The sequence below is a fragment of the Neovison vison genome, chromosome 1 (genome assembly GCF_020171115.1).
Source record: "Neovison vison isolate M4711 chromosome 1, ASM_NN_V1, whole genome shotgun sequence".
Lineage (NCBI taxonomy): Eukaryota > Metazoa > Chordata > Mammalia > Carnivora > Mustelidae > Neogale > Neogale vison.
The window spans coordinates 128,609,327-128,633,790 of NC_058091.1; the positions used below are offsets into that span (position 1 = coordinate 128,609,327).

The 24,464-nt window shown below is 40.6% G+C and overlaps 1 protein-coding gene across 2 annotated transcripts in view; it reads left to right on the forward strand.

The window, feature by feature from the left end:
• Positions 1-24,464, forward strand: part of FARS2 (phenylalanyl-tRNA synthetase 2, mitochondrial) — a 526,339-nt gene that overhangs the window by 2,767 nt on the left and 499,108 nt on the right. Inside the window, exon 1 of one of the 2 annotated variants that reach the window (XM_044258328.1) lies at positions 12,429-12,452. The exons of the other annotated variant lie outside the window; for it this stretch is intronic. Coding sequence (XP_044114263.1) covers positions 12,450-12,452 — 3 coding nt within the window. The 5' untranslated portion in view covers positions 12,429-12,449. Of the gene's footprint in view, positions 1-12,428; positions 12,453-24,464 lie in introns of those variants that run through there. 2 annotated transcript variants of the gene reach the window in all.

The following is a 24,464-nucleotide window of genomic DNA, read 5'->3' on the forward strand; positions in this document are numbered from 1 at the left end:
ATGCTTTTTGAAAGGAAATTTCTCCAAACATAATAAATAGTAGGACAGAAGTTTATTATCTTAGGCTTAAATATTAAAACAATGTGTAAAGAAAAATCTTGTCTAAATGACCAACTTGTCACAGTATGATTTAGAAATTAAATGTGGATCTAAATCTTTATTATATGTAGTTGTCATTTGTTTTTATTGATCATTCTAATAGACTACAAAGCTGGAAGAGACCTTGGATATCAATTTAAGACGTAGAAACCAAAGGCCTCATTCCCATTCACTCATTTAGTCAACATTATTGAACACTTCCTCAGTGCCGTGTATTATCCAGGATGATGGAGTTACCATGCAGAGAGTCCTTCTCTCCAGAAATGGACAGGGAACTAGACAAACGAAATATTAATTTGTTGTGACAGGTGCTATGATGGGGATAATAATTACCAGGTATCTGGGGAGTGCAGAAGAGGGCCATTCAACTAAGACTTTGATCTACGGGGAGACTTCCCATCATAGAAGGTGTTTCCACAATGAGCTAGTAACAACTAGATGAAGAATGTGGTAAGAGCTTGTAGTGTATATTCCAAGTGTGGAGGCATGAGCATGCATGACCCATTCAGGGAACTCTGGGAGAGGGCATGGGAGAGACCGTCTATGAAACCAGACATGGTTAGTCTGTACCTCATTCATTATAATGACGTTTCTTCTGTTTTGGTGGTAAATTATTTCTTCAGCATTGGCTAGTTCACCCAAGTAGAACTTAACATCTGAACTATTGAAATGTAGGTTGGTTTTTCAGGTGTTGTTCTAAACCATATTTTTGATCGTCTATTCTAGGAGTGCTGAAATGCTGTTTACCGCTGCATTTAACATGGTTGACCAGCCTGGTAGATCAAGCCAATGTTCTTGTGGGTATTTGAGGGCTATACATCAAATACTGATCCCATTTTCCAAAAGTTTACAGTTTACATACAATCTCTATGTAATTCAAGTAGGAAGTACAAAGTGCTGCAGGGGAAGTACTGGGGAAGTGTTGTGCATTCTTAGCATAGGAGGTCGCTTCCATGGATGGTGCCTGGGCCACACCTCAGATGGACAAAGTGAATGTGGCTGATGACCAGGCTTCAGGGAAGAAATTTTATTTTTATTTTTTTTTTATTAGCCAGGTGATTGGTTGCAGCCTGATAGAGAAACATTGATCTCTGGGAATTAGGGGGCTTTTTGGAGGTGGTAGTGTTCTTGTTGGACTTGAGAGAATTTAGGTTTGAGCTAGGCCTTGAATTACAGGAATTTGGATGTGTGGGTATGGTGGTAAGATGGGTACTGCTGAATGAAGGTTTACCCTTAGAAAGGATAAAGAAGAGAAAGTCTGAGTGAGGTTTAGGGAAAGATGATCATAGCCTAAAGAACACTGAGGGAGGGCCTTTTGAAGGAGAGAGTAGGAGAGTGCTTGAAGGTACGTGCAGGAGATGCAGCTGGAAAGGCCATCAGGGTGGACACTGAGTCCTTGTAGGAGCTCAGTTAATCCTCTGGAGACCTGATGGGAAAGAAAGCTGTTCACTGCATTTAAGGACAGAGACTCTGAGAAGTTAGATTATTGAGCTAGAGTTAAGAAGCTAGGAAGCAGGGAGGGTGTGTGGGCATTGGTCCAGGATGTGATCCGTCTAGCCATGATGCTACACTGCCTCACAGATGGTCTTCGGTGGAAGCTTTAGGGGTTTGAACTATATTAATTTTTCTTGGATAATATGGGTAAACTTCAGACAGATTTGAATTTTAATTTAGTTGGATTCCCACATATTTGTAAAAGCTAACTGGTTAGCTCCTAACAAATATTCAGAAAATCTCAAATGTTGAATTTTATACTAGCTTTTTAGACTTTTAAGATAAATTTCATTTTTTTTCTTTTACCATGTCTTAGAAAGGACCTAAATTGAATAGTTTTTTTGGTTGTCTGTTCTTGTGTGCCACAGATATTATACCTCATGGGGGATTTTTGAGACTCGCCTTTCTGTAGAAGCTCTTTTCAAATATACCTAAGAAAATCAGTTCTCTGAGAAAGTTAGAAGGCAGCTAGATACTCTTACTTCATTGATTGGAGGCTAAGGGTTCCCCTACTTGTGGGCAGCAACAATAAAACTGACAATTGATTTTGTGTAAAGTGTATCAAATGTCAGTTCTAGAGGATTTTTTTTTAAACAAATTCTTTGCTTTCTGAAGGAAAGAAATAATCTTTTCCTAATACAAGGCCCCACCAACATGGGAATTCTTTACAATGTGATTTATGGCAATATTCTTTTTTTTTTTTTAAAGATTTTATTTATTTATTTGACAGACAGAGATCACAAGTAGGCAGAGAGGCAGGCAGAGAGAGAGGAGGAAGCAGGCTCCCTGCTGAGCAGAGAGCCCTATGCGGGGCTTGATCCCAGGACCCTGGGATCACGACCTGAGCCGAAGGCAGAGTCTTCAACCTACTGAGCCACCCAGGCGCCCCATGGCAGTATTCTATAGATCACCTTCATTCTTTTTCATACTAATTATAAGGGATAACTTAAAGGAATGCTTTTTTCTTGTTTGTATGTTTTTGAATGTTTGTTAATCAACTAGTGACATTGATGGTAATGACAGCTATTATTTATTCAAAGTGTATTTTCTCCTCCAGGAGCATTGCCAGCTAGTTTGCAAACATCTCATATCCGTAATTCTTTTTTTTTCTCCCTAAGGATTTTGTTTATTTGTTAGACAGAGAGAGAGAGAGAGAGCACAAGTAGGCAGAGCGGCAGGCAGAGGGAGAGGGAGAAACAGACTCCCCACGGAGCAGGGAGCCTAATGCAGGGCTCAGTCCAAGGACCCTGAGATCATGACTGAGCTGAGGGCTGCCGCTTAACCCACTGAGCCACCCAGGTGCCCCTCATGTCTGTAATTATAAAGACAAATTTGAAGCTCTGATGGACTTCTTTGAGTGGGGAGTAGTAACTGCCATCTCTTGTTTGTCCAGATTAGTTGGTCGTTTACAGAAAACACTTAGGATCTACAGTGTTGACTCTGTTTAGAAGGAAAAAACAGCCTTTGCTAATCACTGATGTTTTGCTAATCACTGATGAAACACCAGGTCAGTGTCTCCTGATATATGATACTGAGTCTTGTGATGTTGACTGTTACCTTGGAAGGCTGGTATATCTTTTTTTTTTTTTTTAAGATTTTATTTATTTGAGAGAGAGAACACAACTGGGGGAGCGGCAGAGGTAGAGGGAGAAGCAAGTTCCCCCCTGAGCAGGGATCCTAATGAGGGGCTTGATCCCAGGACTCTAGGATCATGACTTGAGCCGAAGGCAGACACTTAATAGACTGAGCCACCCAGGTGCATATCTTTGTAAAGGAAAAATCCTATAGTTCTTTCCTGCTGTATGTTTCTTTCCTGTGTGTCTCCTTAATTATGCAAACAGAACATTTCACCTCTAGTCACCAGCTGTGTAGGGGTTTTTACTGACACCAGAACAGTTCTCTGCAACACCAGCTGGGTGTCCTACAGTTAAGCTCAATTCTGACACTACCTGAAGGTAGCACCAGATTCCATAGGTAAATAAGGGCTCATTCCTGCAAGTCTGACATCCCTACCCTCCTACTTCACATGCCAGTTGCAAGTAGTTCGTTCCCAGGTTACTCACACCTTCTGTCCGATTTGGCTGCAAATTGGAGGTTCCCATGACCCCTCCTTTGGTTTGACTGATTTACTAGAGAGGCTCACAAAGCTCAAGGAAACACACATACCAGTTTATTAAAGACTGGATTAAGAATGCAATTGAATAGCCAGGTGAAGAGAAACATAGGATGAGGTCTGGGAGGGTCCTGAGTGCAGGAGCTTCTTCCCCATGGAGCTGGGGTACATCACCCTTCTTCTGTGGTTGTGTTAACCCACCTGGAAGCTTTGCAAACTCCATGCTATTGAGATTTTTATGGATGCTTCCCCATGTTGGCATGATAAATTAGTAACAACATTTCCAGCCCCTCTGTTCTCTAGAGAATGGGGTTGGGGGTGGGGTGGGACCAAAAAATCCCAAGTGTCTAATCATGACTTAGTCTTTCTGGTGACCAGCTCCCTTCAGGGGCCTTACAGAAGTCCATCCAAAGTCACTTCTTTAGAACAAACGATGCTTCTAGTGCTCTCATCAATTCTAGGAATTTTCAAGCATTTTAGGATGCCCGTGTCAGGGCTGAGGTCAAAGACCAAATTTCAGAACAAAAGATGCTTCTAGTATTCCTACCATTTGGAAAATTACAAGGGCTCTAGGGGACAGGAACTGAGGGCAGAGGCCAATATGTACATATTTTCTGTTATCTTGCAATCTTTGATACTTGTCTTAGTCTGTTTGGTCTACTACAACAAAATACTATATACTGTGTAGCTTATAAGCAACAGAAATTTATTTCTCACAGGTTTGGAGCCAGGGAATTTCAAGACCAAGGTGCTGGTAGATTCAGTGTCTGGTGAAAGCTTACTGGTTCACAGATGGCTGCCTTTTTGCCGTGTACTCACATGGAAGGGGCAAGGGATCTCTCTGGGCATAAGGGCACTGTTTCCATTCCTTAGGAATCCTCATGATCTAATCACCCAAAGGCCCTGCCTCCTTATACTAACACCTTGGTTTTTAACTTGGGATTTTATTTTATTTAAGATTTTATTTATTTATTTGTCAGAGAGAGAGAGAAACAAGCTCTCCGCTGAGCAAGGAGCCCGATGCAGGACTTGACCCCAGACCCTGGGATCATGACCTGAGCCGAAGGCAGCGGTTTAACCTACCAAGCCACCCAGGCATCCCTAACTTAGGATTTTAATATGAATTTGGTGGGGAGCATATGCTTGCAGTCAGTTGCAGTGTTATGCTGGAGAATGTTATTAACAATAGAAGCTCAACAGAATTCATGATTTCTTTGCCATTATAATGAATACTTTTATAAGATTTAATATTTCATAGCATTTTAATTTAGAAATCATCTGCTGAGCACAACTAAAGCAATTCAGCTTGGCAAACCTGTGTCCTGTATATTGTGTAATTGTGAGCTTGAGTTAACTAATAGTAGTTAAGAGTGTAAAAGCCTGGCTTGTGTGAAATGGATTGCAGTAATATGGGCAGACAGCGATACAGTGTTAGTAGCTTCAGTTAATAAAGATTGGTTTATTGGGAGAAGTATCTTTGTAAGGATTCCTGGAATTCTGGACTGCAGGGGAGAGTGAGAATGGAGAAATCATGAAATAGAACAAGACTTATCAGGCATACTTTCTTCCCTCCTTGACATTTCCAGGTATGGTCATTGTTCTCTATTTCAAGCCTTTGAGCAGTATGAAATAAGTGCCTGGGCCTGGGCATTGATGGTGTGAAGCTCTGTTAGAAATCCCATTCACACCTTGGCTTCCAGGTGCAACGAGAGCCCCTTCAGCCTCCTAAGACCGGGTTGTGATGGTAGTTATGGGGCTGCTTTCATTTGTAGAGCCCTGGTCTTCCAAGAATCGCTTATACGCCCTACTTTTTAAAGCCTCTGGGTAAACTGTCCTGGATTAATACATTTCCTAACAATAAGGTCAGTTTCACTACAATGTCCAATCTGAGTTGGAACGTCATTCTGTTAAAGGAGAGTTCATGGGTGCTGAGTTAGAGTGTTTTCTGAAAATCCTCTTTTGTGGTCTTGACAGCTACTTGAAAATAAAATGTTCAGTATAGATTAATGTGATAGTAATTCATGCCAATCTTTCTTCTCCACAAAAAAACCCCTCTGCATCACTTTTATTTTATTAATTTTTTAAAAGTTTAATTATTTTAGTAATCTCTACACCCAACATGGGGCTTGAACTCACAATCCCAAGATGGACAGTTTTGTGGTCTTCCAACTGAGCCAGCTAGGCATCCTTCCCCCATTCTCGGCCACCACCCCATCATTTTTAGAATAAAGTCTAAAAAGGTCTCTGTAAACTCACTAACACTGCCATATGACTCTGAGGAGCCATCGCAAATGCTGATTTTCCTGCCTGGAACATTCCACCTTTCCTAATTTGTCTGGTATGAGTTTAAGAGGTAAGAGATACTTAAGGATACCTTCTCAAACTTTAAGCACATCTTCTTCTTTTAAGCCCTCTTAATGTTTTGAGTGTTGTTTTAAACTGAGAGTGACTATAGTTGCAAGTAACAAAACCCAAGTAAATTTTGAACCAACATAATGACTTTATTGTCTTGTGGGTCTTCAAAGTTCGGAAGTCAGATGGGCTTTAGAACTGAGTGATGTTGTCATTTGAGGGATGTTGTCAAAGACCTGGTTTTGTCCTTTTTCCCTCTATGTCTTGTACAATGTCAACTTTATCCTCAGGCTGGCATCCTTTCTTGGTTGAGGAAGGACACCTACGTTTCTGGGGCACTTCTTTCCAGAATGTCAGAAGAAAGAGCTAGATCAGGAGGGCCCTACAGTTCTCTCTGTTCACCTCTTTGGCCCTAATTAAGTTGTGTACTCATCCATCTCTAACCAATGACTGCGGTTAGGGCATAGGATTACACTTAGTTTAGTTAGGTTTGAACCCCTTGCCTAAATCCTAGAGGCAAGAATGGGGGCAGCTGTCCCCAAGGTAAACAGGCTGTGGAACCTGGGGAGGGGTTGGTAGCTATGTGGGGGTACACACAATGAAACTGAAGTAGTTACCAAGAGAACGGGGACTGATTTTGGTAAAAGGCAAACAAAGTCATTACAGCAGTCTTGCCAGAGTTCTGTATCTCTTTTTGTGATTATTTGATTACTATTTTCCTCTGTTAACAGGTTGTATGTTCTGTGAGGACAGGGACCATGTCCGTTTTTTATTACAGTTGTTTCCTCAACACTTTGCATCTAGCTTTGCATGTGTTAGATGATTAATAAATACCAACAGCTGAACGAGTGAATCAATTGTATGAGCTCTAAACAACTTACTTGTAAATATTATTGGGTGACTTCAGATAGTTTCTACACAACAGCCATGCTTCCTTTTGGCCAACAGAATAATAATTTTGTTTGAGTGGCTGTGTGCCTAGTTCCTGGAAATGAATCATAATAGTCTAAAGTAGTCATGGTGATTCCATTCCCTTTTGGCCAGATACTCAGTTTTCTACCTTTCTTATAGCCAGAAGTAGCCACAAGACACAGATCTGGGTAATGACACAAGACGAAAGGGGTGCCTGGGTGTCTCAGTTGGTTAAGCGACTGCCTTTGGCTCAGGTCATGATCTCAGAGTCCCACATCAGGCTCCCAGCTCCATGGGGAGTCTGCTTCTCCCTCTGACCTTCTCCCCGCTCATGCTTTCTCTCTCACACACTCTTTCTCAAGTGAATAAGTAAAATCTTAACAAAAAAAAAAAAAAAAAAAGACAAGAGGAAGTTGGCTGGATGTTTTCTGGAAACGATTTTGCTTCCTGTTAAAAGACAGGTATTCACAAGAGAGAGTTTGCTTATGCTGCCTCTTCTTTCCTGCTTGGAATGCTAACGTGAGGACTGATGCTTGAAGAGCAGCAGCCGTCGTGCAACCATGAAAAAATCCTGCAAGAAAGGCCAAGTGAATACAAGAGATTCCAACTTATCGCCTTGGCTTTTCTGAGCTGGAACTGGGTACCTGTATCTGTAGACTTCATGATGAGTAGACAATAAATGTGTTTCTTTTAACTATTTGGACTTTCTTTCTTTTTTTTTTTTTAAGATTTTATTTATTTATTTGACAGAGATCACAAGTAGGCAGAGAAGCAGGCAGAGAGAGGGGTGGGGGAAGCAGGCTCCCCGCCAAGCTGGCTGCCGTCATGGGGCTCAGTCCCAGAACCCCGAGATCATGACATGAGCTGAAGGCAGAGGCTTAACCCACTGAGCCACCCAGGTGCCCCAACTATTTGGACTTTTTTACAGCTTAACACATCTTGATACAGTAGTGCCAAAAATAGTGTTTCATTCTTTCAGCCTTGCCAAAATTTTTTATTTGGAATTTATTGCATTTGTTAATTTAAGATAATTTCCCTGCTATTTGTGAAGCTTTCGGATTTTTTCCATGTAGTTTCTTCATATAAATCTGTTATGTGCATATGGAGGCTAAGCTTTCTTTTCTTTTCTTTTCTTTTTTTTTTCCACCTCAGGAATTTTGTATATCAGGGTCCCTCTCTAGAATAATCAGTCTTTTCCCATACTCTTCATTTGACTAGTGACTACATAGATTACATACATGTTCCATCTTCAGCAAGGTGTTTCCTGGCCACAATTTAAATTATTCCATCTTAATTTTTATTATTCTTTCTTATAGCATCTTATTCTTGACCTTAACTTTTTGTAACATGAAATTATATTGCTGTGTAATTCTGAGACACTAGTTTAATGTTGACTCCTTCCATTCGAAGTTAGTTCCATGAGGGCAGGGACTAGATCTGTTTTGTCTTGTAGGCAACGTGAATGGTAAGTGCCCAGTAAACATTTGTCAGATGATTGGGTGGAAGAAAAGAAGACTGAAATCCTTATATTTCTGCATCTTCCAGCTTCCTGCCTCATCACCACCAACAATTTTCGGCAACATGAGATGTTCAGTTCTGGCACAGAGTCTGTTACACTTGTTTAAAGGACATTGTTCCTGTTGGTCAGACTTTCCTTTTAGATTTTATAAGGGAAGTAGGGTAGTTACTTAGCGTGCGAACTGCGCAAGTTTCTTGTCAGTTTCTTTAGAAGAGTAATACATATTTTGGACACTTTTTCTTGTCTTAGGATTTTTTCTCCCTGAATTTTGCATTATCTTAAACCTTATTGGCAGTATTTTTCTAATTTGACGTCAAGAGCCTCTGGTAGCAAATGTTTTTGTTTTATGTTTTAGGACACCCTGGAAGCATGGAAATGATTCTTTTTTCAGCAGGTTATTGTGCTTGGTTACTAGTCAGTTAGAATCTCTGAATCTTCTTTCTAAAAAGTAGTCTCAGGAGAGGCCATGTGAATTGTTGACACAAGCTATTGACTTGCAGTGGAGATGCTTTTAAATAAAATTTTGAGTTTCAGCAGGCTGTAATCCTAGACTGTTGGTAATAGTTTTATTGTTTATAGGGAGAGTTACTCTGAACTTTTTTTTTTTTTTTTTTTACTCTGAACTTTTAAAAATTATTGTAAACACTGAGTATGTGAGTGACAGTAAGGGAGAAAGCTTTACTAGGATTTTGTTGATTTGGTTATATTTCCCAGCTATCACAAAGCTTTTCCATATCATTTTAGGTAAGTCACTTAATTTGACAGTTGGGTGATGATATCATCCACTTCCTAATTCAGGATGCTTTTGAGATGGTTGAAAGTGGGTGTTGTTAAATGGTGATTCTAGGACAAGGGGCATAAAGCTGAACTGCTTTGGGGAAACGGAGTTGTGTGGTTACCCTGTTTGGTACGATAGTCTGTGATGATGATGTTACTCTGCACACCGTGGTGTCTTAAGACCTTGCAAAATGAGGGAGGCCTTTCTTCTGCTGACAAGGCTGTAGATTGTTTTGTTTGTGCAGAGATAGGAATTGCGAGAACCAAGATTCTGAAACTCCTCAAAACCTCCATTTCCCTTTTATTCCTTACAGGATCCCTGCATCCTTCCTGCTTTCTGTTCAGAGGCGGGGTTCTTCCATTTTCTCGATTGTTCTGGATCCCCAATTTGCTGTGGTTTCATCAGCCATAGGAGATTGGGGGTGGGGATTTGGTACAGTGAAAGTTTTTTCCACTTTAGGGTTGAGTCTCTGTGTGTGACTAGTGGGCTATACTAAGGTGTGGAGGTAAGGCAAGGGTTCTACTTCTACTGTTTTACTTAATAGGGAAGCTGGGTTCATGGTTATATCTAATCATAGTCTTATTTTATGTTGTTTGGACTTCTAGACAAAAGCTCCTAAATATTAATAGGAACTTAAAAAAGCAATCAGACATTTCAGAACAGGAGATCTGTGCACGCTTGGGTTTCCTTCCTCTGTTGCAGCTTTGCAGCCTGTTCCTTCAAAGGGGCCATAGTCCAGCTGTACCTGGGTTAAGACGGCTAGTCTGGAAACTCAGTCGGCCCCCACGAGAAGGAAGAAAGATCAAATGCCAGTGTGATGTGGGCCTGAGCTTCATGGCACAGATTTTCCTGAGGGTCACAGGCCATGCTTAACAGTTAGTTCTCTCTCTCTCCAACCATTTCCATTCCATTTTTAGGCCGTGCAAAAGACATCTGACATAACTTTCTTTTCTTTTTTTTTTTTTAAGATTTTATTTATTTGACAGAGATCACAAGTAGGCAGAGAGGCAAGCAGAGAAAGAGAAAGAGAGAGGAGGAAGCAGGCTCCCCGCCCAGCAGAGAGCCCGATGCGGGACTCGATTCCAGGACCCCGAGATCAGGATCCAGGACCCCGAGCCGAAGGCAGAGGCTTAACCCACCGAGCCACCCAGGCATCCCTGACATAACTTTCTTACTTGGTTCTCATACTAATTGAATGAACTAGACATTGTTACCCCAGTTTTACCAAAACCCCTGAGGCTTAAAGAACTTAAAATAAGTGGCCCCAGTTCCCACAACAGGTTTATATTTGAACTGTTTGTTTCCAAAATGGTTGTATTTTCCAGATTGTATCATGCCATATTGATTTGGTGGTAAAAGAGCAGCCTTGAGAAACCAGCAAATAATTTACTCATTTTCATCCTCTAATAACACTAATAACACTGTTTTTAGCATCCTCTACAGTGTTTTATTTACCTCTGTGTGAGCTCTCATTCTCGTTGTCCCAGGGTTGGGTTATTTGGCTTTCTGTTTGCTTCTTTGCTTAAAAAAGTACAATTAGTGTGTAAATGCTTAAATAAATACAATTAGAGTGAATGATCATTACTTTGCATACAAAATGTATTCAGTGTTTGCTATTTGATCAGTAATTTGAGAGAATTTGTGCTTTGGTTTTATATTTTGCTAGAATCTTTCTGGACCTGCTTTTTTTCAACATTGCAGTGTCGGTTTTTTTTTTTTTTTTCCTCCTAGAAATGCTGTACTGCAGGTTCTGCAATTTTAGAATGAGGAATATGAATTTTAAAAGATTCATGATCTTGTCGTTAACTCAGAGCAGTGGTTTCCAGTCCATGTATAGACAAACTGTGGGAGCCAGAGAAAGAAAAGGCATATGAATCCCTATGTTTCTAATGTGCTTGTTGTCTCATTTTTCAAACACATGCACATAGTGATGGGAAAAATATGCAGTGATAAAAAGCTACTGTGACTTATTAATGCTTTTAAGTAGTTTTGAGTTTTACAGTGGATGTTAAAAGTGTTAGTTGCTGAGAGAGTGGATCTTGAAAATTCATCACAAGAAAAAGTTCTTTTGTAACTATACATGAAGGTGATTGTTAACTAACTAGACTTACTGTGGTGATCATTTTGCAATATCGAATTATTATGTTGTACCTGAAACTAATGTACTGTTATATGTCAATTGTACCTCAATAAAAAAAAAATCAAAGTACTGTATCCCAGGCTCTTGTTATCATTAAAGGAATTAATAATTCAAAGCATTTAAAATAGGACTGGATTCATAGAAAATGCTGTAGAAGATTAGCTGTTGTTATTAGTGATTTTTGGGTGGAGAGCCTGGCGTGATTAGCCACTCTGAGTATAGATTTTCGTTAGGAACTAAACATCCTTTATCATTGGGTAGCCATTCATTCATTCAATATCAATCTTTAAAAAAATATATGTCTAATCTTGTGGAGATTAGATGATTTTTCAAAGTTAAAATTTATTCTTAGACTGAAATAGGTTGGGAACCCCTGGTCTGGTCCTAGTAATGCCAGAATGTGTCTGCAGTGTTAACCATTATGTTTCTGTCTCTTGCATGGCTTCAGAGCACATTCCCAAGCCCTGCATGTGGCAGAAACATGTCCTTTCATCACTCAGTGGACATTTCACTGTCCTAGGTCAGGCCAGTCTTGGCTTCCACTCTTTTTTGTAAATAGAAGCAATCAGTCAGTTCCACCTAGTTTACTGCTCATTGCCCTCTAATTTTGTCTGTGTGCTGGACACTATCTTATTAGCAGATAGATGTGAAAATAAATGATTAGATTGTACTTTGCATAGCATTCAATAAATATTTGCCAATACACTGATCATCAATTCAATGGAGTTTTTTGGCTAGGGCTATAGTTTCATGATTTACTCCTGTCCCTTGATTTTCTGACATCTTTCCTCTCAAAAATGGGTTTGTTTCCTGCTGCAGGATGCTTATGTTTGAAGCTAAGTAATGTGAATTTTAAGATGTGGATGTCTCTCTTCTGAGGGCTCAGGTTTCCCTCGCCACCCTGCTGGTTCCTGGTCTGCGGCTCATCAGCTCTCATGGGCCCTGAAGGGACTAACTACTCCTGGAGTGCTTACTGAGCTGGCTGTTTTATGGGTTACCTTATCTAGTACTCATCACAGTCCTATAGAACGAGGAGACATAAATGGTAAGTGGCCCATCTAGGATTCACAGTTAAGCACATTTTATTGACTCAACTGCCCCCAGACTCTTAGCTTTTAAGCATTTCTCTAACTCTGCTGTTCCTGTCTTCCCGCTATTCCCTTCGCTATCAGGGCTGCACAATTGTTTATTCCCACCAGAACTTGGAATCTGTGGGATGTTCCACTTTTTTATTGTGCCACACCTGTTTCATATTTCTTCGCTCCTTATCCAGCCTAGGCTTCTTGTTCATTGCTTAATGTCATCTCATTGGTCTCCTTCAGACCAGTCTAGTTCTCACTTCTAATGATTTCCCTGCTCTGCTTTGTTGATGTGCTTTCATTAGTGGAATTGAGTAACAGTGTAAGGAAGAAACAAGGCAAGCATCTGTACCCCTGGCTTCCCACTGGGTATTTTTTGCCTGTGATTCAGCAATACTGCGTCTGTGACCAGTATGTTACAGTGTGTGTTGAACTAGCATGGGATATAGGTCACACACATTCCCCCCACTAGTACTTCTTGAAGATTGTGTTCAGTGGCCTAATCATTCTCTGCTTCGGCTGAAAACTTACTTCTTCCTTTACCCACTCCTTCTCCAAAGAGCCCTGTGATTGGAAAAGCCGGACTGTGTATATGGCTTTTTCCTCCTGCTGTAGGTATCCTTTCCCTCTGAGCTGGTAACTTGATCAGGCTATTATTGTTGATCACTGTGTCGTAATTTTCCTGGAGCATGGTCTGCTCTTGATTTGCAGACTCAAATATGTCTTAATTCTAGGAGGGAGGTTTTTCTGTGATGTTTTCAAATGTTTTCCCGTTTTTGTTGTTGTTGTTGTTGTTGTTAGGAGTGCCAATAATGTGAAGTAGATCTTTTGTCTTATGTGTCTGCCATTTTCTTTCTGGTCATTTTTGTATTTTTACTCATACATGTTTCCTTTTGTAAGGCTTCTCAGACCTGACCTCCCTGTCCCTGACAGGTTTTTATTCGTGTTTATTTAACATCTTGTTATTTCTAACTCATTTTGTGTGAGTTTCGTTTTTCTCTCCTATTTCTTGAGCTATATCAACTCACTTTTTATCTTCTGTTGTTTTGTAACCTTTTTAAAAAAAAAATCTTTTGTAAATCTTCCCTGACCCTCATAAGACTAGTTTTTATCTTATTTTTAAAGTTTACTTCTTTTTTAAAATTATAATGTATTATTTGTTTCAGGGGTAGAGGTCTGTGTGATTCTTTAGTCTTACACAATTCACAGCACTAACCATAGCACATACCCTCCCTAAAGTTTATTTCTGATTCCTTGGTGTGGGGAAGCAGTTTGGACTGAACACTTTCTTCGTTTCTTAACTCACTGAGCCACCCAGGTGCCCCTACTTTCTTTGTTTCTTAGAGCAATTTCTCTTTGGTGAATATTTTCTTTTTCTTTTCTTTATATTTTCAATTTTGTTTTCATTCATTAGTTTCTTTGGATAGTTTCTGGTTTGTTTCTTTTCTGATAGTTACTCGTCGTCTGGATCAAGGCAGTGTCTCTGCCAAAGAACAGCCGCTCTGCAGCCTCAATTCAGGGCTGGTTATTTCCTTGTCTGAGCCCTCTTCAGTTTTGGATGTTCTGGACAGTGTGCTTTGTGTTAAAACTTCTGTATTTTATAATGCGGTGAGTGCTGGTTCGTTTGTTTCCCTTCATCTTAACCCTGCCTCACCATGGCAGTGACTCACAGGTAGGTTCTAGACGTTAAAGATGGTTGTGTGCCTTTGCTGTTCCTTCTCCTTCCTTCAGCTCCACTTTCCCCTGAGTTCCAGGGTCATGTTTATAACACGTACATATGTCATTCTGTTGCTTCACAAAGAATACTGACCTAATTTTCCTGTAGGATAACATTCAGGACCTTTCGCTCTTTAGACTGTGACTTGGAGCTCCCTTTCTCCTGTTCATCACTACTCCCTCCTTTGCTCCCCAACACTCCTCATCCTGAGCTCCCAACTCGCTCAGGGTCTTCACACTCTTACGCCGCTGGTCCTGTGCATGTGTGGTCTCTCCACAATGTGGAAATTCACCACCGAGATCATGGGTGTACTGGTCGATGTTTAATAAACGATGTTTATGGGAGGAGTGCCTGTCGTAGTGTTTGGCTGTGGTTGGTGTATTTATACATTTATACCCAATTTCAGGCCACTGTCAAAAAGCCACCAAATGCAGAATTGAGAAGAGATGTGCCCAGTCTTTGATGATGTTACTGAGAATTCACTCTTTGTGAAATCTTTTCTGTTCTTCCTCTGTGTAGAGCTAGTCACCTCCTTCATAGCCCTCCAATAACCATTTAGTCTTGAGTTCTGGGTGGGAACTTCTATATCTCTCCCTCTGGTTGTCTGGGGATCTGTGAGCTCCTTGAGGGGATGACCAATTCTTAGTTACAGTGCCAGATACTCAGTAAGCCTTTAAATAGCCATGTCAGTGTATCAGTGATATTGGTTGTAATGTTTCAGATGGGAGCATGTAGATGGATCTTTGTAGATCTGTTGTTTTTAATGAAAAAAATAAGCCAATGATGTTTGTGTATTATTTTCTTATATACCTTTATTTCTCTATAATATGCTTTTTATTTTGGTCATGATAATAATTGTACAAAATGGCCTGTTATTTGCAGGATTTAACAGGCGTATAAATCAAGTGGAAAACTGGATGAGATTTTTTTCCTGTTAACTTTAGTTATTTATAAATTAAAGTTTATGTTATTTTCTTATATATATCCTGTCTCATACTTTTTATTTTGGTCATGATAATAATTGTACAAAACTGTCTAAATGTTGCTAGATTTAATAGGTCTATAAATCAAGCAGAAAACTGGCTGAGTTTTTCTTTTTTCCTGTCAATCAGTTACAATTGTTTGTGAATTGATTAGTTATCTCAGTTTTCCTATCATTTAGTTGTAAAAGTGTTTGATCCAGATTTCCTGTATCAGTCTTCTAATTTAGCACAGTTTGCTGCTCAGTAACCAGTCATTGAGTCCCCTTTGCGACCTGTCAGATGATGACAGCCCCAGAATTTTAAAGGGTATTACAGTTCATAGTACATAAAAGAGTAAGAAATGAGCCTATGCTATTATCATTCTTACTGTTTTTTCTCTTTAATACATTTCCATTAGTTTTAAGGTTTAGACATTGGGAATGTTGCATAGGGCATGAGGTCAGTATTTAGTAGAAATATTTTGTATCTTACCCTCTTCTCTGTCTAGTTTCCCTATTCCCCCCAAAGGAAAGCACTATCCAAAGATACTTTTCTAGCATTTTTTGATTGGCTTGTCTGTGAATTTTTGCTCTCAGGCTTTGAGAGTTGTCTGGTTCATGAAGAGGAAATATTTCAGAGGCATGATTTATCAGAAACTTCATGATCAGAGATCAAAACATAGGTGGGGCAAGGGAAATAAAACCTGATTTACTGAACATCCACTTTGTGTTATGCCCTTTCCATACATTTGCATTTGCACTTTGAGTTTTTATGAGAACTCTGACTCTGATGGCACATTTCCCATCTAATAGATAAAAAAATTAAGGCAAACAGAGTGTGTGATTTACTGCAGTGTTGAAGCAAAAATTTCAACCTAACGCCATAAGACCCTAAAGCCACAGGGGTCTGCTTGCTCTAGGATTTGGATTCCTTCTTTGCCTTTCAACTAGGCATTCCGTTATCCTCTGGGAATAGCGCTGAAGCAGTTGAACCATTCTTTGCTCTGACATTCAGATCCATCAATTTTGTCTTTTTCATAATTAGGCATCACTGGCAATTTTGTGAAACAAGTAAGCTATGATCCTTCTCCACAAGTTGGCCATGAGAGATCTTTGTTACAGGCTTCAGGAAAGTATGGACGTTGTACTATGGCTGGGAAGCTTTGAGAAATAATTTATTGAATGTGTCTTATGCGTGAGGAGATGAGCTACCGGATGCCTCTCTTCTTGATTGCCCAAGGCCCATTTGGATTGCTCAGAGGTTGACACCGCTCTCATTTTTGAATACCTGCTGTACTGCTGTTTTACATGTAATTCATAGTAATCTTGATAGAACCCCGATGAGATGGAGTGGGTGCCAGTTAACCTCTGGGAAAAGAGGCTGAAAGAATGTCCTCAGTGGGTCAGGGCTCTACAGCTAGCTAACAGTGGAATGGGGTTTCGAACTTTAGCCCATCTGTGTGTAAGCTCAGGCTCTCTCCTCTCCCATGAGCTGCCTCCCACTCATCCTTCTTTCTAGGAGAGAGACTGGCATTTGAGTCATCTGAGCAAACTCAGAGGTCAGATCTGTCTTTATCTGAACTTGTTCCCCACTGGTTGTTCCCAGCTCACATTACCTGACATTGCAGATGTATAATCTCTTGGTTTTGTTAACCCACTGGTTCTCTGGCCTCATTTTATGCATCTGAGAACCCTTACAAACTAACCAGTATTCTCTTCCACTTACACCAAGTCCATCGTAAATCCTAAGCATGGGGCCCAGTAATAATATATTTAAAAAGTGTCGGGGGTCTAATGTGTCGCCACGGTGGAGGACCACTTCATCAGCCTCAAGTCAGACAGCTGTGTGAAAGAGCAGGTGGGATCCATCCATGTTTATTGCCCCTGTGCAGGTGTGGCATTGCCATTTCTTGCCAGCACTGTGGTGGGGAAGCCCTGAATGGATGATGTAAATATGTCCTCACATCCCAGTGGTCCAGGAACAGCTTACATGACTATGGGCTAGGTGTATTCAAAGTTTCCTTTGGTAAGCCCCTTTTACAAGAGGGAGAACCTAGTTTTAAGCAAAGATAAATCCTGTACTTGAATTTTGCCTCCCTTAAGCAGATTTTAGAATTGATCCTGTCCATAATCTTGAAATATGTGACAGTTAACATTACACCAAGACTTCCTGCTGCCCCATTTAACCAGTCTTCTTGTGATATATGTGGCTTATTCTTTCAACCCCCCACAGCAGATCAATAAAGTAAAATCTGGTTTTGCATTTACAGAGACCTGAATTTATATCTTATCAGCTGTCGTTGAACTGGTTTTAGCAAAACTTTCTGTGGAAGATGTGAAAGATGTGAAGATAATTTCAAGAGTCTTCTGAGAGTGGCCAGTATTGCTTCTTACTTTTTGGCAAAATAGTTTTATTAAATGCCATTTTGACTGATCTCAGCAATTAAAACAAATAGCATGGAGGACAAGGGGCGTTAGAGAGGAGAAGGGAATTTGGGTAAATTGGAAGGGGAGGTGAACCATGAGAGACTATGGACTCTGAAAAACAATCTGAGGGGTTTGAAGTGGCGGGGGGGTGGGAGGTTGGGGTACCAGGTGGTGGGTATTATAGAGGGCACAGCTTGCATGGAGCACTGGGTGTGGTGAAAAAATAATGAATAATGTTTTTCTGAAAATAAATAAATTGGGAAAAAAATGAAATTTTCACATGAAGAGATATTTGTAATAAGAATGATTTTATGGAGAAATCAAGATAATTTTAAAAATGATTATCTAAAAGTGCTCATAGCCTTCCCAGAGCTATATGCTAGTTGAGGTTAAAATGATACAGATCATCTTTTGGAACCTAAAGCCAAAAAAAAAAAAAAAAAACCCCAAAAACAAGAAATATGTTGGCTGCTAGGTATTTCATACAATCCAAGGCTGGGTTAAACAACCCTCGACAATTTGAGAACCTGTATGAGAACTCTTGACCTTAGCACCTGTGGAGTTTGTGAGCTCTTGGTCTGGAGCAGAGGCTCTTGGTCTAGGCTGCACATCACAGTCTCCAGGAGCTTGTGAAACTTAATATCAGGTCTCCTCCCGCAGCAGTCAAATAAAAATCTCATGGTGGTGCCTTGACACAGATCTTTTTTAGCAGCTTTTCTGGTAATTCAGTCAAGATTGAGAGCCATCGGCGCTTAGTACTGCCACCTATAGGTGTGACAGATGAAGACACAGTCGTTGCCCATTACCGATTTTGGAATTTTGCAAGGCTGACCTTCTGAAATGTTTGAGGGCAAAGACTTTTTCTTATTCTTTTTCTTAGCACCTCTTCTAAGGGCACAGTAAATATTTGTAAGTTAGTTTTATTGCTTTTAAAGCATTCCATATTTCAAGTTGTTCTCTGGATAAAACTGATGATTTCCCCCAGATAAGCATGGCCCTATGTGCACACATATTAAAATGAAGACACCCACCTCCCACCCCACACACACCAAAAAAACAAAATAAAACAAAACAAAAAACCTAAAACAAACCCCCCCAAAAAATCCAGGAGATTTTAGGAGATTTAAAGCAAGGGAGGTCATGAAGGCCTAGTGTATTACTGGCTGGTAGAACAGGAGGTATTCCTTCCTGATCAAGTGATGTCTGTCTGTCCAGAAACTCCCCAGGGCTTTGGGAGAACCCTGAAGAATCTCTCTGATCTGTGTATTCCTGTCTCTATAACAGGCAGCACAGGAACAAATACATGTTATTGTTACATTTTCAAATAAAATTTGTGCTTCTCAAATGCACGCTCAGTATACTCCTAAATCAACTTTAGAATACCGTAAGGACAAAGCATTTATCCTCTTGTGATGTTTAAGCCTAATACCTACAAAAGCTACTCTGTAATTAACTTTGCCTTTTTGTTATTCATTGATCATATGGTGGCTGCAAAGCAGGATGAACGCACAGGTAGTGGATTTAGTTTAATATAACTCAAAGCTTTTTGCATTTGTAGACAAGGGCTGGCTCACAATACTTTCTTTAGATTAACTGATATCTGTCACATGTAGATATTCAACTTTTTTGGAAGACTTCAACCAAAACATTAAATGAAGTTGTAATTAGAATTGCAAAGTGGTTTGCTATTAAAACAAGCTGAATTGACCCAGGAGGTTTTAGAATGACTGTACTTTTTAGTTACATTTTCCTTGTTTTTTAAAAATTTATTTATTTATTTGTTTATTAAGTGTAATTGATATACAGTGTTATATTATTTTCACACATGCAGTCTAATGATTTAACAATTTGCCAGTGCTTATCAGTTACATTTTTAAAGAGAAGGAAATAGATACCAATTCCAATTGGGTTGTCATATTTTTTTTTTTTTAGTTACAACAAACATCTTTTATTTACCAGAAAGGTACAAACTGGAAAGCAAAGAAAAATGTGATAAAAGTTGTTAAAGGTAAGGAATTCTGATTTCCAAATGCCTTATACGTTTGTCTTTAAAGTCAGATTATTTCCCAAGTAATCTCTGTAGAGTAGAAAAGGTGCTAGCCATATTGAAGCTAAACTTTGTTTTTATGTAGTAGCACATTATCAGAAATACCATGTTTAGAAGAGGATATATTTAGGATATGAAAGATATGCGTGGACTTTTTAAATTGAATTTCTGTGTATTGGAACTTATTCATGATACAGAAGAACACTGGTGTTTTTTCCTTGCTTAGCATTATTTCAGTATTTCTTTCAATAAAATCCCAGCATCACATTGTCAGTGTTTATGCCTAGACTCTCATTTTGAGGAATACCCTTGTGCCTCGCCCATTGTGGATATCTCCATGTAATACCGAGACAAGTTTGAACACAGTAGGTACTTGTGAGTTTATCCTGTTTGGACTAGAACCCTAATCTTTTAAAATAATTTTTCCTGGGGCACTTGGGTGGCTCAGTGGGTTAAGCCTCCACCTTCGGCTCAGGTCATGATCTCTGGGTCCTGGGATTGAGCCGTTCATGGGCTCTCTGCTCAGCAGGGAGACTGCTTCCTCCTCTCTCTCTGCCTGACTCTCTGCCTACTTGTGGTATCTGTCTGTCAAATACATAAATAAAATCTTTAAAAAAAAATTTTTTCCTTAAAGTTATACTTTATGTGTAACTAATCTAAATTATAATTTAAAGTAAAGCCGCCATCAGTTGCTGACATTTTCCAGCTCTAGCAGTATGATCGTGAAGTGGGTGAAGTACTGAACCTAGCCCTGGAGTGTCCGCCTTCAGCCTGCTCTGCCCCAGCTGTGTGACCTGGGATCAGGTTACCTTTTCCTACTTAACTCTCTTCAGTCCAAAATGGAACCAAAATCGTCTGTTCTCTCCCTGCTTCTAGGGACAGTCTGTAGAGATTAGGAGTGTGTTCTCACTATTTTGTGCTATAAACTGAGTATTTGTTCCCCTCACTCCCCAGTTCCCATGTTGCAGTCCTTAATTCCCAGAGTGGTGGGGCCTTTAGGAGGTGATTGGGTCATGAGGGCAGAGCCCTCATCCTTAGGATTAGTGCCTAATAAAAGGGCCCCCAGAGAGCTCTGCTCCTACTTGTGAGGGCCTGTTTAGCCAGAGCGATTCTATCGGGTTAAACAGTGATTTTGTTGTTTATGCAGTAAAACTTAAACGGACCCTGCCCCTCCCTCAGGGAACTTACTTAAAAGCAAGTTAGGGAAATCAGTCCCAGGTAACAAAGCCCAAATACAAGGGTAGGTCAGGCCAGGTGGAGACATCCAATCAGTAAGGGCACATACTGTCTCCCTAGCTACCGAGGAGTGTGGGCCCTGCCTTTTGGTTGCCAGTTCTGACCAAGGTGATAGGCTAGTTCAAATATCTACTGGGGTAAATTGTAATTCAATTGGCCACCCATGTGTGACCTAGCATTACTGTGCAGCTTTCTCTGTGTGTTACATTATCATTGGCCACCTGTGTGTGGCCAGGCCCAACCACATGGCCTTTGCTCTATAAAAGTTAGTCTGTAAGGCAGGGAGGGGTCACCCTCTCTGTAAGAGGCGACCCCAAATGGTAGGTTTGATTCTTTTTAAAAAAATTTTTTTTAAATTTAGTTGACAGACAGAGATCACAAGTAGGCAGAGAGGCAGGCAGAGAGAGAGGAGGAAGCAGGCTCCTTGCAGAAGCAGAGAGCCCGACGTGGGACTCAATTCCAGGACCCTGAGATCATGCCCTGAGCCGAAGGCAGAGGCTTTAACCCACTGAGCAACCCAGGTGCCCGGTAGGTTTGATTCTTGATGCTTGGTGTGAAATAAAGCTTTGCTTGACCTTTGCTTTGTATCAGTCTCGCTCCTTTGATCATAGACCTCTCATTGGGGGACCTTTCACTACTGTCCTGTGAGGACACAGTGAAAAGATGGCTGTCTGAACCAGGAAGTGGGCTCCCAGTCTGCCAGCACCTTGACCCGGGACTAGCCTCTAGGACTGTGGGAAATAAATGTCTGTTGTTTGGAAGCCACCAGGTCTATGGTATTTTGTTATAGCAGCTCCAGGTAAGCACTGCTTCGGTTTTCCGTTCAAAAAAGAGGGTTTCCAGGGAGGGCTTGGTGTCACTGCCCAGTGAACTGGGTGAACGAGGTCTGACAAGAGCGCAGGTTTTAGTTTTTTGCTTATTTGTCTTTTGTTGTTCCTTTTTATTTGTGGATAGCTTCACATGGTATTGTAGCATATGAAGCTTATGCCTTTTTCAAAATATAGTAAAATGAAGTGTTTTTACAAGGTCTTTTATTAAAAATGATAGTGGTGTACTTTATTTGAAAGAAGCTTAATTTTAATTACTGAAACGTGTTTGGGCAGAAATGTCGCTATGCGATGAATGTTTTGACATGTGTGGATTTAAAATGCGTTCCTTAGTCTGACCTTCTATAACTATTCAACCTCACTGGGTTTTTCAGTTTAGTTGGCATTGGGCTTTTCTTCATTAAGGCTGAAAAAAAATCAAAACCTGATGTCAGAAGGGTAATTTCCATCTTTGACTCTTAATTAATTTGGTATGAGAATGCAGTCTTTTTTTTTTCCCCCAACGCCAAGCACTTCAACTCTTTCCAGCAATAGAGGTTCTATTTTTCTCTCTCTGAAAGAAATGGGACGGGAAGGAAATTGCCTAGACAGTTTGGCTCCCATTATGTATAGAGGAAGATAGTGCTTTTCAGCCTCCTGCAGGAGGCCTTGCATGCACTAGAGGACAGTGGCTTCAGCACCGGTTCATGGCCCTCCTGCCTCGGCTCAGCTCAGGGGTCTTGGGTAGCTCCTTGAAAGGGAACTTGTGTCATAACAAAAGCAGCCTGAGACCTGCTGGTAGGGAGCCACTTGGGTTGAAAAGGTGATGAAGGTGGAGAAGACAGTGGGATGACGAAACATGTGGAAATGGGTGAATGGGGTGCCAGGTAGAGGTGTCCCAAGCACTTAAGCGAGAGAGACCCCGAGGGGTCACTGTTCAGAGTTCCCCCTCAGTCCTGTCTTGAAATCCGGGGTGTTTTCACTGCCCCCACCCGAGAGCTGTCAGTGGGGCAGTGACCGTGCTGTGGTGCCCACTGCATGGCAGTGACTGCGTGTCCTGGGAAGAGGATTGTCCCCCAGTTAGAAGCGGGCCATTACGGCTCCCGAGTCTGCACGGCTTGTGTGCCCTTGGCAAGGAATCATGACCTCCTACCCTCAAGTGGAAGCTGCTGCACTTGTGATGACACTGTCTTGATTACCCGTGTGAATAGTGGCCTGTGAGAACACAGCTAGTTAAAATGCACGGTAGTTCAGAAACAGCGTTTAAGCCCATTTCTTCCTCTACTAAGAAGTAACAAAATTAATTGCTCTTTCTGTTCCTGCCCACTCAGAAGTTGGTGCTTCAAGAAATGAAATGACAAAAAGGCAGGTGATTTAGAGGGAGAAGGAGAAGTGCCTAGGATAATATATGGACGGTTGTCTAACTTCCCTGTTGGAATAGATTTGGGTGTCAGTTAAATGCTTTGCTTGGGGTTTCAAGTTTAATGAGACAGCTGCAAAATGCACTGAAATCAGTTTCTAGAACATGCTAAGCCCTTCCCACCTGGAAGCTTTGGTTCTTTAGTTCCCTCTATTTGGAAACTATTTCTTTTTCAATGGTTTAATCTTTCCAATCTTGGCTTAAACATTACTTCCTCAGACAGGACTTCCCCGGCTGCTCTTCTTTATTTAAAAATAAGGTTTCTACTCTGCTGTTTTTTAGGTTTCTATTTATCTCTACTTAAATGATTAGTTTCCCTCGCAGTTATCCCTGATAACCAGCACAATGCCAGTTCCATAGTAGGAGCTCAGCAGCAAACATAGGTTGAATGAATGAATGAAAATGCTGTGATTGCTTTAGAAAAAGGCACTTATTATCCAGAACTCGATTCAGTAGACATTCTGTGATGATGGAAGTGTTTTATATCTGCACTGGGGAGTGTGGCAGCCACCAGCTGCCTATGGCTCTTGAGCACTTGAAATGGGGCTGGTGCAACTGAGGAACTAAATTTTTAACTGTAATTAATTTAAATTTAGGTAGCCACATGTGATTAGTCGCTGCTGTATTAGCACAGATCTAGAGGATGCGCTTTCATCAGTCTTCAACTTTTACTTACTTATTTTTTAAAAATTTTATTTGTTTATTAGATAAAAGAGTGTGTGCATGTGTGAACCAGCATGGGGATGTGGGACAAAGGGGTGGAGGGAAAGCGAGAAGCCGACTCCCTGCTGAGCAGTAAGTCTGGTGGCAGGGCTGATCCCAGGATGCTGGGATCATGACCTGAGCTCAAGGCAGACTCTTAACCTACTGAGGCACCTAGGGCTCCTTCGACATTTAAAAAAATTAATATTTAATACTGTCCCATTAAATAGGTGGTTTTTGAAGCTGAAAAGGCCTTCTAAAAGCAGGACATGTGCACAGTTCATTTTACTAAGTATAATGAGTGTGCTTTGTGGTTTACTTGAGATACAGAAGAAGAACTTAATGTCCTTACTGACATTCTGTGATTCAGTATTAAAATTACATTTTCTTATATTTTTTGTTTTTGTATTATTTCTATTGTATTACATCAGTTGGCTGGAGCCTTCCTGGGATTTAGTTTGAGGGAGGATTCGTCTTGGAATCAGGATTGGGTTTTTGCATTCAGGCCTGCTGTAAGGTTCCTTTGCCAGGCTGTCCATTGTCAGCAGCTGTTACGCAACAGCTGCCTTAAGACTACTCAGCATGGATCCGTCTTGGATGTTAAAGCTTTTCAAGTGGATTAAAAAGAATTTTTAATAGGATTAAAAAGAAGAAGAATTAGC